At 41.4% G+C, this 15134-nt stretch overlaps 1 protein-coding gene and 2 long non-coding RNA genes across 4 annotated transcripts; 2 read left to right on the top strand and 1 right to left on the bottom strand.

The window, feature by feature from the left end:
- The first annotated feature begins 1202 nt into the window (after positions 1–1202).
- LOC129589712 (uncharacterized) lies at positions 1203–2549 on the top strand. The gene is made up of 3 exons (XR_008690650.1): positions 1203–1467; positions 1709–1797; positions 2325–2549. It is a non-coding gene; the product is annotated as an uncharacterized LOC129589712 (long non-coding RNA).
- A 1101-nt stretch (positions 2550–3650) lies between these two features.
- LOC129589619 (uncharacterized) lies at positions 3651–10403 on the bottom strand. 2 transcript variants are annotated; one of them, XM_055484438.1, is made up of 5 exons: positions 9142–10403; positions 8409–8511; positions 6407–7165; positions 6294–6346; positions 3651–3787 (listed from the first exon to the last, which is right to left on the bottom strand). In XM_055484438.1, the coding sequence occupies exons 1-5, from the start codon at positions 9968–9970 to the stop codon at positions 3717–3719; spliced, it is 1815 nt and encodes a 604-aa protein (XP_055340413.1). In that variant the 5' UTR covers positions 9971–10403; the 3' UTR covers positions 3651–3716. The 2 variants fall into 2 exon arrangements, with proteins under 2 accessions (XP_055340413.1, XP_055340412.1); XM_055484437.1 differs by lacking the exon at positions 3651–3787 and having other exon boundaries at positions 6122–6346; positions 9142–10402.
- A 1826-nt stretch (positions 10404–12229) lies between these two features.
- On the top strand, positions 12230–12894 carry LOC129589715 (uncharacterized). Its single transcript, XR_008690652.1, has 3 exons — positions 12230–12365; positions 12454–12631; positions 12765–12894. It is a non-coding gene; the product is annotated as an uncharacterized LOC129589715 (long non-coding RNA).
- The last annotated feature ends 2240 nt before the right edge of the window (positions 12895–15134 follow it).

The raw sequence follows: 15134 nt of genomic DNA, 5'->3' as shown, positions 1-15134 counted from the left end.
GAGGGCAGGGTGTAAAACCTGGCACTGGCAAGTGCCTGTGGCATTGCCACTGGCATGGCACGGGATAAAACCTGGTATGCTATCCTTCTGGCACACAATAAAATATGGCATGTGCCAGAAAGCACGTGGCACAGCGTTTAATAAATAAGGAGAAAAATACTGATGTGTGTCATCATTGTACCGTACACGTTGTAAGTAAGTATCGATTGTATATAGTTGCAAATACGTAGATGAGTTAGATCCGTACATAGGCAAGAGTTACAAAACCTTATTAATATTCTCAACGAATTAGACTCACCGGCACGCACAGCTCGATCAGCAATTGCGTAACGGTGGTGCAAAAAGAATGAACTCAAGAGCTAAACTACACTGCTCCCGCGTTGCAATTTGCAATCATTTGGCAAGGACGGTGTACGTCTGATATTGTAACGCAAAAATCTTAATCGCCTAATGGAGACCGTTTGGTGTCCAGACAACAAGAAGTGACGATCTAACAGTAGAAATTTGTATTCTACTATCGGACTTATTCCGCACCGTCTGGACCTATACGCGAAGGTAAAGGTCACGATACGAATTACAATCACACAACAATTTCCAACAGATCAAAATGACGCCGATCTTAACGCAGCTGCATAATTATGAAATGCAGACAAATATTGCGGCGATAGACGCTCACGGTGTGATTCAGTAAAAAATTACACCGTAACACTGTAATGTGATCCATTTAAAAGCCGAAAACGTCCGTCAGTCTGCACTAAATAGGTCTGTAATATTGTTGACATCATCATTTAAATTCCGTAATTAGCGGCATCATTTGCATCCCAATATATATTCGAATTGCTTTTAACACATGTTCAAACGGGTGCCTAAATTTCCAATAAACCTGGTGGGAATGTTACAAGTGCAGGCCTACTACAGCCGGCACAAAGTGAAACGGCAGTCATCGATTATCAAGTTAAATCAACGCTGATTCATTGTTGCCTTTGACTGCACAAGTAAAAACTGACATGGCTACTACTGATTGTTATAGGTTTTGGGTTGACTGTTGTTTGGAAAATAGAATACTATGCAAACATAATAACAGTTCGTTGCAAAAGTGCAATTGGCCAATGTGTTATGCTTGTGTAAGTATGTTTATAAAACCTGTGTAAGGCGCCTTTTTTTTAAAACAGTGCAGTTTCACACCCGCATCGTATCGCCGGCTCAGGTTCAGTGCACATAGAGACATAACATTATTGTGGTAGTTACCATTCAGACATCAAACGATAGTCACTTTGAACTTAAAATGTAGTATCCTGCCATCAATCATCGTTTGTTATGCAGACGACACACTGAAACTTACAATTGCGAAAGGACTACGAATAATTTTATTGATTGAACGTTCCGGAACATTACTGAGCGCGTTTGCATTAATTTGTCATAGCGCTTGAAAGTGTACCGATATTGGACATTATGGATGACCATTGGGTAAGCGGTTCGGAGCTGTGTGATATACAAATCAATTTTAAACAGTCGTCATACAAATATTGATAAGTACCGACATTGTGATTTTTGACCATTAACTAGTACAAGCAGATGCCATTTACACTTAAACCTTAAAAACCCAATAAGCAGCGAAGTGTTAAAATTATGTAAAGTTGCAGTAATACAGTATATGCAGAGTAAGTTGACAGGTGAATATTACTGTTGCTTTTTTATTTCGTTTTAGGATCCCAGTAGTGGGCCGGGCAGTTGGTGCAAAGATGATCGTGAAGTGCTGAACAGGTTACAATCACCCCCGGAAAAAGAGCGGCAGTGGTAAATTTTAGCCTGGTCTGAGAAGTTCATGTAACCTTTATTAGTTTGTTTGTTGCATGGGATTTGTTTCCATGATAATAATTTAACAGCTTTTAGTGACCGCTAGAATAATAAACTGCCAGTTAACTGAAGAAAGCGCCCATACTTTTTCATATTAAATTCATATTAAGCAGTTTTTGAAGCCATGGGTATCGCAAATATTTTAATGGCTACGTACGGTTGGGAAGTTTCGCAAGGAAGTGGCTAAAAATTGACAAAAAGTCGTGTTTCTAAAAATTTTGCCAAGTGGCTGTTAGTCTTTTGTAATGCAAATTTCAGTGTGCCGTGCCTCGCCCATCGGTACATAAATCTCGCGCGTTTTTGTTGCCGCACTATCTGTAAATTGCTCTTAATATTGGGTCAGTGAGCCCTGCATGGCACTCGTATTCAGAAACTATTGCTCTTGTACCGTACGTGTATAAACAGATTTTTTGTATTAATAAGTTTTATGCGTTTTATGAACAAAATTATAAATCTTTTCATTTTAGGGCTAAGAGAAATTTTGATGCTTACCGAAGCGACAGCAGCGCGAAATCGACGCCACAGAAAAAACATCCCACAGTAACTTTGCGTTCAGACGCCGACGTCGAACATAGCGGAACTGCAAGCCATCAACCGAGACCCCAGACTGGGCGTCGCCGGTTACCGTTCCCATCTGACGAGAGCCGAAGATCGCCGTTAAGTTTAGCGAGCGCAAGCGCCATTTTTTTTGAAGCTGCAGTAAACTTAAACAGTGTGGCACTGTGTGGGATACGCCGCTTAGTCTATATTTTGACCTAACCCAAACATTTGCACGTTTCTCCGTCTGTTTGCTTGTGTTTGTGTGCGTCGGACAAGCTTGTATAGACCACGATAACACGAGCACACGATATAATATGCATGGTTTAAGTACTTCGAGAGCTTTCTACATCCGCCTTATAATGTACAATTTAATACACCCGTACAGTTTGAGCGAGTGATCTTTCTTTCCACCCTATCTACCTGGTTCGTTGTCAGTCGACTTGTTGCTTGTATAATGTTAGTCACAGGTAATTAAATAAACGATAAGAGTAGGTTATAACTTGATGAGAAAAACTAAAGTCTAGAAAACAGAGCAATCGTAATATGTTTTGTGGAAATCGTAAAAGTCGTAAAAGTTTTATGAAATCGTAAAAGTTTTATGTTTTTCGAACCGGTATCAGGCAATAAGCTTTTCTTGTTTCCGTTTCAGGTTTCTCGCATCCCACGGAAATACAAAGATAAAGTTACGGGTGAACTTCTAACCGGCACTATCAGCAATGCATATTTTCATGTTACTAGAGCATGCGTGCAAAAAGAACTACAGGAATTCAACCCATCAGACATAATCATTTTGCCGGTCGTTAGAGATCGACTTGAACCAGTGCATTATCAGCATATGAGAAATGTTTTTAAAACTCAATTTTAGTACAGTAATAGTCCATCTTGTATTCGTCGGCACGAGTGACCGCACGACGTTTGGTGTTAAGACCTTTTTTGTCTTTAGCAGTTTACCTTTCTTTAGCGGTTTAGCTTAAAAGTTGCAATTTAATCGTCTTTATTTAGCAGTTTATGGATTACTTTCTGACGGATATGCTTTACTGTCGCACTGTCACGTTTTCGGTTTACTATGCTATGTGTAAAATTGTCCTCTTTAATACCGTTCGGTTGGTAAATTGCAGTAATTCGTTGGTTTGCGCTTTGCGGTAAAGTTATTTATGAAAACCCAAAGCTACAACATCGTACTAAAAGCTATAACTTTAATAATAATTTTAGTTTTCTGGCATTTGCCATATTTTATTGTGTGCCAGGGGGACAGGATACCAGGTTTTATCCATTGCCATGCCAGTGGCAACGCCACAGGCACTTGCCAGTGCCAGGTTTTACACCCTGCCGGATATGAGAGCTGCTGGTAAACATCGGCTCGACGAATTGCTCCCTTCGAAAGGCCACACTGAAAAATATATGGATTGGGACAAAGATAAGGTTAACGACATCTGCCGCTATTCCGCGGAGCGCATGAGAGAGATCTCAGCGGAATGCAAAAAAATGGAAGAAGAGCCAGCCGGACCAAATGGCCCACCGGTCTGGATCGCCAGGGTAGGCTGTGAGGAACATACGAGTATAGTAATATAGCAAAGTCACTAAATACACAACGTATTTATTTGCCACGCAATTAGTGTTACTTCAAATAATCTTCAAAATGAGTTAGCTGACGCAGGACACCAACTAGGTAGTACTGCGCTGCTATAAATACTCCTGCTCTTCATTTTTACGCAGCGTATTAGTACGCTTGCATGCGTCATAATTTTGTTGGTTCGGAGTTCTACTCATGTACCGTGCGAGATAAAATGTATTACCACCAGCACAAAGATTAACAAAGTGCACTGCACAAACGAGAATCTCGACTTCATATTTGTTTATTATTTAGTAACTGGGACTTAACCACTGCGTCTGTCAGCGGAATTAGTTTATCGTTCTACTGTAATTTGCACTATACAGCGAAGAACCAAAATATATGCGTACGAGTGTCATATTACACCACTAAATTTATAAGAGATTGTGAGTAGAACAAATACATAAGTCCATTTTACAAGAAACTAAAAAAAATATTTCGTTTGTTAACTTAGCGCATGCATGTATGATTGTGTTTGTCTTCTGTAGGTGGAGGGAGGTGTTTCAGAGCGGGAACTAGATTTTGATTGGCGCACCGGAACAACGCCTCCTCTCCTGCCGAACAGTAGTCAGAACCGGCTCAAGGGAGAACTGTATGATCTTCATAAAACAGAATAGTGTATGTTACATGTTTCTGTTGGCTGTTTGGCGGCCTCTCAAGTCGTGAATCATTAAAGTTCAAGAATCAGTATGAAGTACGCTGTGTTATGTTAAGTAACCGAGAATTAGGCTAAGTGATGTCCAATTTAACATGCTTAATTGTTATTAATGGCAATGTGGCGTACAAGTATTGTGCTACGTGCTCCATACCGCCCACTACGTTATTATACAGCGCCAGCACGGCTTCGATGCTTTCCAGAGTTCATCGCTGCTCACATCGCAGTTCATTTCTGTTTTGCAAAGCTAGCAGTCACATACAGACTTTCTTGTCCACCCGCCACACCCGACTACTTTTCTGAATTATTTTGTCCGACGCCAAATAAGGTGTTATAAGTGCAGGGCTGGTAACCGGCAAGCGCCCACGCACAGGTGCGCAGCCGATGCCCCTCCCTATTCGAGAACTTCCACTTTCCCACAGGGCACTCTCCTTTCCGGAGAAAGATACGAGCAGTATGCACATTAACTTGAATTAAACGGCAAAATCGATAACAAACCTATTGCACAAGTGTGTTAGGCAAATCGTAAGTGAACTTTGGATAGTTTACCATGAACTAGCAAGCTGTCGAGCATGGTTCCGGGATAGAAAGCCGCGCAGAATTTATTCTGTTTTTTCTTGTTATTGTGTAGATCGTACAGAGTCTACAGACATACTCGTACACATCCAACTACAAATGCTTTTTATCGGACAATGCCTCAAATTGGCATTATGTGATGATGATGTGGCGCATACTTATAGCGTTTTGTTTGCAAACCGATGTCATAGCTATCTGGCGCTAACGTTAATATAAAACTGGTACACAGAAAGTATTCAGACTGCCGTGCGAGAAACGAATTTGCAGTTCGGCTCGGGAAAATGACCCGCAGTCAGTGGGATACAGTTACCGCATAGGCGCATACTCTGTCTGCAAGCGTTATTATTGTCTGATACCTACTTTACCTTGGAAATTGGAATCATAATGATTCCGGCTAAGGCTGTTTTGCTGCGGTAGGAACTATAGGCGGCAAAATAAATAACTGGCTAATTTATCGCAAAGACTGCGGCAAAATAGCCATTCCGAATAATTAAATATGCAGTGCGCGATCAAGTTTTCGAGTATTCACTGCCATATATAGAAATATATATTTTTAAGTCCACTGGGTGCACGGTGTCGAATTTAGTGGGCCCGGACAGACTGCTTTTATGATCGATAACCTCGAAGACTTGGTGCAATAACATAACAGATAAATAAATAACATAAAATTTAAAGGTGTTTAATAGTAATTAACGGCTGCAGCAATTTTGCAGTACGCAGTTTTCGTTAGACTGACTTGAATAAGGCGAGCGCTCTTGACTATTTGGAGGTTACTGTTCCTTATAGTCTTGACTGGTTTTGCATGTGTATTTGAGTTCCGAATTGGCTGTTTAAGAATATCATACAAATGTAAAAGCATCGCACAAACAACCAAGCGCGGTAGTTAAAAAGGTCGGTAAAATTAGTCTGCATTCAGGCATTTCAAGCCATTTTACCTTGGACCTTGTAATGCTTCTCCATCGACTACATAAGCAAAACAGCAAAAACTGCCGCTAATACACGGCAGTAGCAAGGCCATTGTCTGCAAAATGCAGCTCTTTGGCGAATACTTACGAGATATATCGGCTACAATGTCGTCCAAATGCTTGGGTGGCTTTTCGTTCCACCTGCAAAGTTAAATCCACTTAGTTTGCCATTTTTGCTTATGTTTGCTGCTCGATGCGTACAGTTCGTAGGAGAGCGTAATAAACGGCCAAATGCAACCTTTTGGTTCACAAGCCTCGCTTGTCAAAGAATTCAGCCAGTGGAAAAGGTTATCCATTGCGCGTTCTGTTAGCATTGGACAATGGTCTTCTAGTGCAGACCGGAAGGAAGCCTCGTATATTTGTGCCGCAGATTCCGAAAAACTGTGTAACCATCGTGGGATCGCAATAAAAAACGGATCACGGCAACATCTTAAATTCCATCGTCCAGGGCCCCTAACCCGATGCAGTAGCTCATCGTCTAGCCACAACACTTCTCTGAAGCATATCGATAACTTGCTACTGAAACAGCAGTTCTTCAAGGCTAGATGTTGGCAAATGCAAGCGTAATCCTTATAAATATCTGTCTGATTTGCATGGAGATAATTTCCGTACATAGTAACGAAATCATATGTATACACCATGGGAAAGGGTTTGGGAAATCGCAAAAATTCGTTGAGCAAAAGTCTGGAGTTGTTGGCGATAACCAGCCAGTCGAGTTGCACGTCCATGACCTTTAGGACTTTCACAAGGGTGAACAAGCATTCTTCCCAGTCATCGATGAAATACAAAATCCTGGCATCTTGGCTAATTGTGCTCCCGATGACATATGCCAAGTCCCGGTAACCAGAGCCGGATGGGCCGACCCTCAAACTTTCAATGGAATGTTTATGTTGGTTTGGCAACATCACGCACCGCCGAAGTGCTTTACAGAATAACCGTTGATGGAAAAATTTGGACGTTCTAAAAAAAATAAAAAGCTTATTCAAAGTATCACGAGCAAAGGAAAACTGGGAATTCTCTTGCTCTAACCTGGACCCTCAAAATGGTTTTTTCGGTGTGCTAGAGCCACTTACGCCCACTGCACATTTTTACGGTCAAGCGAAAATCTATCACGCAGCAGCGTTACAGTTGTTTAAGGATTCCTTCTAATCTGCTGCCAGAGTTGAGGTTAAACTGCCCCTTCTACCCCTGGCCTAAACCATTTCGCTCCAAGTGCCATTTACTCGACCTATTTGTTCGCTTGGTCACTGAGCATGGCTGGGGACCCAGAACTAAATACATGTGTTGTATTTGCGCCCTGTATTGTATTAATTTTGATCTACGATGCATGGTGTAAAATGGTGACGCTCAAGTGGAAAATAATAGAGAAGCAACTTTACTACAGTTTTTGCACATCTTCTTCTGCTAATTGAGTCGGAGCGGTTTTAAAGTAAACCAAAACGTTCTGGCCGGGTTTTTTAAAATGAGCCCCGCAAGCAGTTATTGATGGTTTTGGAGGGTGATTGATGCTTGGTATGGTGAAATTGCTGTAACGGGTAAATTATAATTACCGTATATAAATTTGACAACCACTGCTAGATGACTTGGTATTGAATTTGTGTGATGTTCAGTTTAACCAGTAACCAGGTGATCTCCTGAAAAGCAAATACTTATTCTATTCCAACGGACATCAGTTTCAACTTTATTTCTATGCTTTATGCACTCCCCATCTGGTATGTTAAAAAATTGCTGCTGTTAAGTAAAGAACTGCTGCGGGCATAGCGCGGGTGGGCAAATTGCGCGGGTGGGCATAACGCGGGTGGTGAATACTGGCACTGCCGGTAACTAGTGGGCAATTTTTGGGAAACGCCGAAATAATGGAAAACCAGAAATTCTTAGATAATTAGGGAAAGAACTTTTGAATTTGATTATTTTTATCGTTGTTGACAATCGCTTGGTTGTCAGTTAATGCTAAGTACAGTTTATGAATGCCGAAATGTGTATGTGTTAGTGAATAGTGATAGCTGATTTTCCGACCTGTCTGACACGCTGACAATCTGTCATAGTCAGAATATGGGTTACCGAACTCACGTAAACTTACAGCCCTCGCCTATTTCCGTTCAGCCCCAGTCAAAACGACAGCAACGGTTATTCTCATGCGTGTCAATTTAAGAACCCACTTTGCGTATGCGATCCTTCATGTCAGAAAAAGCCGCATCCCTACCTGCGGAGTTGATGCTGGTCATACACGTCCATAAAAGAAAATACTTCCGTGCTCAGCTCCATAAGTACATCATCAAAATGGAATTCGTGAGATTTGTTCAAGTCTGAAACATTACAATACAGCCTTAAGCCTGGAGCATTACATTGTAATCATAACATATGTGCGCACGATCTCGTGCGTAATAAAATTTAAATTGCAAATTGACTACCGAATTGGCTATCGCTTTATACGGACGCCCTCACTTCGTTGTTGTAACTGCACTTATCCTTAAAGGTCCAAGTTTTTTATTCTTTACGCATCCCTCGCATACTACAGTAGTTCAGTGCCAGATTCTGTTCACGCCGTATAAAGATACAGAGTTGTTTCTTATAAAAACCCCAGTTGTTTTTTTTGTACATAACGCGCAGTAGATAACAACTGGTAACGTGTGTCATCACAATCCGGAGCTTATCTGCGCTCCGAATGGTCAAAAAAACCATATGGCACGTATTCAAGATAGCGCAGTTTTTTAAAAAATACCCGTGCTTATCTCTATGAATGATGACACATGCGCCATAGTGCACATTGCTGCACAGCACTGGTCGGATACCAGTCAGCGGGAAAGATGTCAGAATTTGCGTATTGAGGAGCATGCCGGTCTCTTGTTACAGTGTTAACCATAGCCGAACCCGTGAAATGTTTAAACTTGCTGGAGCAATTTAATTTTATTGCTGTTAGGATGCATAATAAGTACCTTGATCCGTATCGATTAGAGCGACAAGCTCTTTCAGAACGGTGTTGGCAATTTTGTCTGTTGCCCGCATGAAGTCTATCATAAACCGATCCACAGCATTCGCTATGCGCTCATACATTATGTGGTCCGGTAGCTTGTAACTGGGTTTTCCTTCCACCAAAAGAATAACGCCATCATTCTGATTGTATTTCTCCTCGACCAACAGATCAATGTGATCATCCGTCGCACCCAGGAACATAATGCCATAAGTCTCTTGCATGAAGCGGCTGTGAAATCGTGGCATTTCTCGAACTTTTTGCAGAGTATCAGCGAAGTGTGTACAATACGAAGTAAACTTTGAAACCGGGATCTGCTGATTAACAAACGACTGCGGAGTAACGCGATTTCCAAGATAACCGCGGCGGCGAATCCGTTTAAAAGCGGCACCGGAAGAATCAAGGACACAGAATTGTCTGGGCACATTACCCGGCAGGCTCACTTCTGCATGTACCAACGAGAACGTCTGTATTAATTTGCCGCCTATAATACTAGCTGGCTGCCACGATTCTGGCTGATTGTCATCAACACTGACCAGTACGTCAATTTCTTCCGGTACAGTGTGAGGATGTATACGTTTGCATTCGCGATAATCCATTAGATGCAGTTTATCCATAGCGACACGTCGCAGTTCCTGCATCGAGCCAATTCGCACCATACAGTGGTCATCATCGACTGCACAAACGTACCCACGATAAGTGACATTCTCATCCAGTATATCGACAGCAAAACGTTCGTAAACGCCAGTGATGAGAGGATCTCTGCCAATGCGCGCCGATAAAAAATTTTCCATGATGCCTCCGGATGATGATCCTTCCGGATGGAACGAAGTTTTCGTGAACGATTTGTACAATCCTTTAGTTCTCCGATTTCAGCCAACGTTGTTGGGCTGTTCGTCAACCTTCTCATCCCGTAGTAGCGACGTCTGAGGTTAGGCAGATAGCGCTATGAGCAACGTTTCGTATAATTCTTTAGCATCCGAGATCTATCGTCCGAGACCGAGATCTATCGCCAAAGTCTACATTATGAATATTATTTTCATTATAATAAAAGAATGAAAGGCAAGAATGTCAGGGTTTAGTGACAGCGTTGTACGTACGGTATTGTACCAGGTTGACAAAATTAATCAGTGACTGTGAACTACCGATGTTGGAGAATGCTGGCTCCGTTGCAGTATACCATTATCAGTTATGTATCTCTTCCATTCAGGGAAGAGTCTTTCACATTAAAGTTTCATGCAAAAGAGATCGATAACAGCACACTGTCTGTACGCAGTACACACGCGTGCTGAATTGATGCATGCTCTGCTTTATAAGGCGCTTATTCGGTTGTTCCTGCTTGTTGTTGTCGACTGGCCAATGGTAATACCCGTGCCGGTATTGATTGAATATTATGCAGTTGTGCACTGTGTATGTACTGCGCCTGCGAATCCTTATTACGGTACAACGTACAACAGAATATATGTATAGATTGTAGATATATAGGGGCAAAGTAAACGTGTTCCACCGTTCCCTGTACTGCTGCCGTCACCCGACTGGAGTTTGACGTTGTGGCTGAACATGGCGCTTATGTACCGCGCCAGATTTAACCACATGTATTGCCGTAACGTCACACTCCAGGCGGGTGACGGCAGCAGTACAGGGAACGGTGGAACGCGTTTACTTTCGCCCCTATATATGTATAATATAGATATACAATGCACTGCAATTTAGAGGGTACAAAATACTTGTCCACATACTTGATAACGCTAAACTTTGCGTTTAATTAAACAGGAATCTCAGCACAGTCAGCAGACTGGTTGGAGCATCGATCCCATCGGCATCTTCTCTCTGTTCTGTAATAAGCATGCACGGCGCCGCAACTAATCGCCATACGTACATCCTGGAGTAGTATCGCTGGAAAAACGGAAATTGTACAAATCAAGAAATTACCAATACTTGTACAGCATCATAATTATACGAACGAACGTGTACGATGCAGCTGCGTAATACTGACTCCAGAATCAGCAGCGGTAAATGCTGAAAGATCTATTGATATTTTATGCATCCGTAGACAATACTTCACTGCGGTATTGCTGAAATCGGTTGGCTCATCCATATTCTCCGCAATGTCCTTTCTTGTACAGAAAATTTCATTAAACTGCACTGCAAAGAACGCGCGCACTGATGTGCCGTGCACTAGCCGTCTGATTCTCGGACTTTGAATAATTTCCCACTTAATAATGATGCAGCATGCGCGCAGCCGCAACGGAGAAATCTGGCTGCCAAAAACTTTAAAAGCCCCGCTCGTCACCGGTTTATAACCGTTTTGCTGTTGATGTTCTGTGTGGCGAATACACTTACCGTGTTCGTGGATAGTGGATACAGTCACGGCAATCTTCTGCATATTCTGATTGTTCAAAAGGGGCACGTATTTTTGAGCAACTCTAACAGCGGCAGTGCATATCTACAAACTTTACAGAACTTCCCTGTCGGCAGATGATAAATCATCAAGAGCGGCAAATGACGGCTTCTTGTACGAGTATGAGTAATACTGTCAGCAAGTAATGTGCATCTTACTGAAGGTGCGCTAAAGGTGACTGCACTGTAGGAAGACCCCATCAGTCTTAGGGGTCACGCATAAACATCTGCTCAAAAAGCCTCTCTTACCGCAAAAACTTTCGATCACGCTATTCATTACGGATACATACTCGTACATACTTATCTGCGTTGCCTACTAAACCAATCAAGGTAAAGTTGAATTTTTACCAAAATATCGGTAGATTAAGATTTTTTGACTTGTCGTTAAGAAATACAAGACAAAAGTTTTGAAAGCAATGCAGATTTAATCGGATGCACTATGTAAGTAATTTTGGCGTTTGACAATCACATCGTCTACAGAGTAAATATCCACGCCATATAAATTTTAAAAGTATTTTAACAATATTTTAAAAGTAGTACAGCTAACTGCAACCCTTTTTTTATGCAGGAAGACACTAGAGATCAACTGTAATGGAGCTGATTGCCGTTTTGACCAATAGATTGAGCCGACTAATTCTAGTGAATACTATTTCGCGGATCATTAAAGTGGAGACTGGCGGCAAATGTTCAGGGCCGAAAAGTGAAGGATATCAAGCAAAACTGGCAAGCCATCAGTGCAGCAGCCACCGAAACAAAGGAAAGATTGACAATCACGAAGTTTGGTGGCCGGTACACATAACTCAAATATCAAATACTGAATATTTCAATATCAAAGTATCAAACACAGATATGATCATTATTGATTTGTTTGCAATAGGTCGTTGGGGAAGACAGTTTTGACGTGGAAAATTTGCATCATGACCTTGATCTGACGATCTCTCCGCGTCAGAAACCGAATACTGGCGGCACCAGCCTCAAAGTAGCCAGATTTCGTTGCCCAACGGTGGGCACCCGCAAATCACGATCGCCGTCTCCGTTGAAAAAAAAATGAATCGGTAAGTTTCAACATATGGCGTTCAGTGTTTTTTTTTGGCGCGGATGTTTTTGTTAGATTCTAGCGCGGTGCGATTTTGGTTTCTAATGCGGCGCACGTTTGTTGTAACCGTAATTATATAGACTATTACACAGATTTGTACGAGGCGGGAGCAAGCATCTTCGGTAGCGCGTTCGAATAGTCAAGACTCTTAGACGTTTGAACATTGGACGTCAAGTGTGTGACAGCATGATTCACTTAACAGCCAACCGTGGAATGTTGCCCATCTGCGTGCACCTCACCGTCAACCGTGGATGGATGCCCTGATTGACAGTGGCCAAGTTACGCGTTCCTAACGCGAAAACAGCTCCTCGTAGACCTAACGCTTTAACGAACACCCACCCACAGCCAATGAGCAGGGCGCTAGCCACCGAATCTTAATTGCGTATAAGACTTCATAATTTTCTCCGCTTCGATTGCAACCACTGTGTCTGTATGTATCTGTAATTGCATGTGATATTGATTTTTTAATCTCAATGTCAGAGTTCGTTTTTCTTTCATATAACACTTTTGATATTTTGTTTTTGCTGATCACTTTTCCGCGGAATTTCACTCATTAAACACCTTTTCAATTTAGAAACTAATGGCACGTTGTGGAAAAACATGTGGGCACAGAACGTTTCTTATCGTGCGCTTTTTTTATAAGTGCATACAAGTCGAACAGTATTGATTTTTAAAATTTGTTATTGCTGCACAACAAAACAATCTCCACTGCAAAAGTAAAATGGTTTCCCAACAAAATAGTGGCAAAACACCGAAACTGTTTAGCTTTTTCTGTTATAGCGGCGCTCGTTTGCTGTACTACCGCCTGCACTACGCGATGTACTGTTGGTTGTACATCAGGTTGTACAACAATATGCACATCAAGTTGTACTGTAGATAAACATTAAGTTGTACCGCAGGCTGCACATCAGGTTGCGCTTCACGTTGTATTTGACACAATTTAAAGACCATCATTATTATAGACATTAAAAATTATTATAAAAAACCTTTTGCACGGTGTTTGCATTTTAACGCTAACTAAAGGTTTAACGTAGCTTCCGTTAGAAAATGCATTAATTTTTTTAAAATTTGGTTTGGACAATTTTTTTGCAATGATGACTGGGATGCGTAGGCTTATCAATTTGTTCTATCAGATGTCTATAGGGAGGCCTTTTAAAAATCACATCCTAAAAATGATGTTATTTTTATGAGAACTTCCAATAAAATTCGCAATATGAGGTACGCTAGTTAAAACGTATTTATGGGAAGTTAATTTTGGTCAACCAGAAATGTAAAGTTTACTTTAGCTGAAAACCAAGATATTGCATCAGAAAACAGCGTTAAAACCAGAAATTCAAAACCTACTTAATTTTCTAAGGGGATTGTATTCTTGCATAGAAGAGCTGTTAGAATTCATGAGTGTAACCGTTACTAATGTCTGTTACTCATGTTGGCACCCAGCCCCTTTGTCATACAACGGCCTTAAAGGCGAAGTTGTTACTCAGAAGTTTAGTCAATCTGTCTGTTTTACTGAATATTTAACTCTGCCGCTCGCTGTGGTCGTAAACAGAACACCGCATCGTGGGTTTGCCGGGCATTTTATTGAAAACAATAAATACACAATGAATGCACAATGAACCAAAACAGAAACGCCGCAAACAAACCCCAAAACAGAACTCAGTACATGCGGAATGATTGAATTGGCAGATTCTCCCGAATATAACTTGAAAATGTCGAAGATTTCCAACGTCCAGCAGACTGTACTTGCTGACAAGATGAACTCATCGCCAACGCAGTGGTTGCAGCGCGAATACGAAAACTGTGAGAATGAATATCAGGAAATTCCGGTAATAACCGACGTAAACAACATTCAAAATAATTCCGAGACAATGATGACCCATCACGAAACACAAAAAATGGAGCTTGAACATCAATATGGGCACGGTATCGCGAATAACGAATATATGCACGAACAGGACAAATTGAACGCTCAGTTGAATTAAAATGCACTGTATAACCATGAAAAAATTGGTCGGTTTTAGAACTTGGAATAACAAGTGACACATGATGCCCATCAAAGGTGACGTGTCGAAACTAAACAGTGTGCTTATTGCTCAACAAAACTGCAAATTCAGAGATACGCAAAAAACCAAAGAATGCAAAACACATTGCGCACCAAAGTAATGATTGGTCATATAACGATAAGCAATAATTCTGGCTTTTAACAATCGCATTATGTCTAATGAAACTGGCATTCGGTTATCAGGCATGATACGAGCCGACCGCTGAAATCCCTTAAATGCATGTTGAACGTTTATGGACAATACGGGATCAGATACACCACTTTCAAGCGCGTATTTTGTGATTCCGGCAAGATATGTTCGCACACATGAAAACTTATGGCCACAACGATATAAATGAGCAATGAAATTCAGCACGTTGACTTCGGCAAACAGTGACGAATTGCAAAATGAAGCAGACAG

This window comes from Paramacrobiotus metropolitanus, unplaced genomic scaffold (assembly GCF_019649055.1).
Source record: "Paramacrobiotus metropolitanus isolate TYO unplaced genomic scaffold, Prichtersi_v1.0 Parri_scaffold0000036, whole genome shotgun sequence".
NCBI classification, from domain to species: domain Eukaryota; kingdom Metazoa; phylum Tardigrada; class Eutardigrada; order Parachela; family Macrobiotidae; genus Paramacrobiotus; species Paramacrobiotus metropolitanus.
This window is presented reverse-complemented; position numbering and strand designations above follow the sequence as displayed.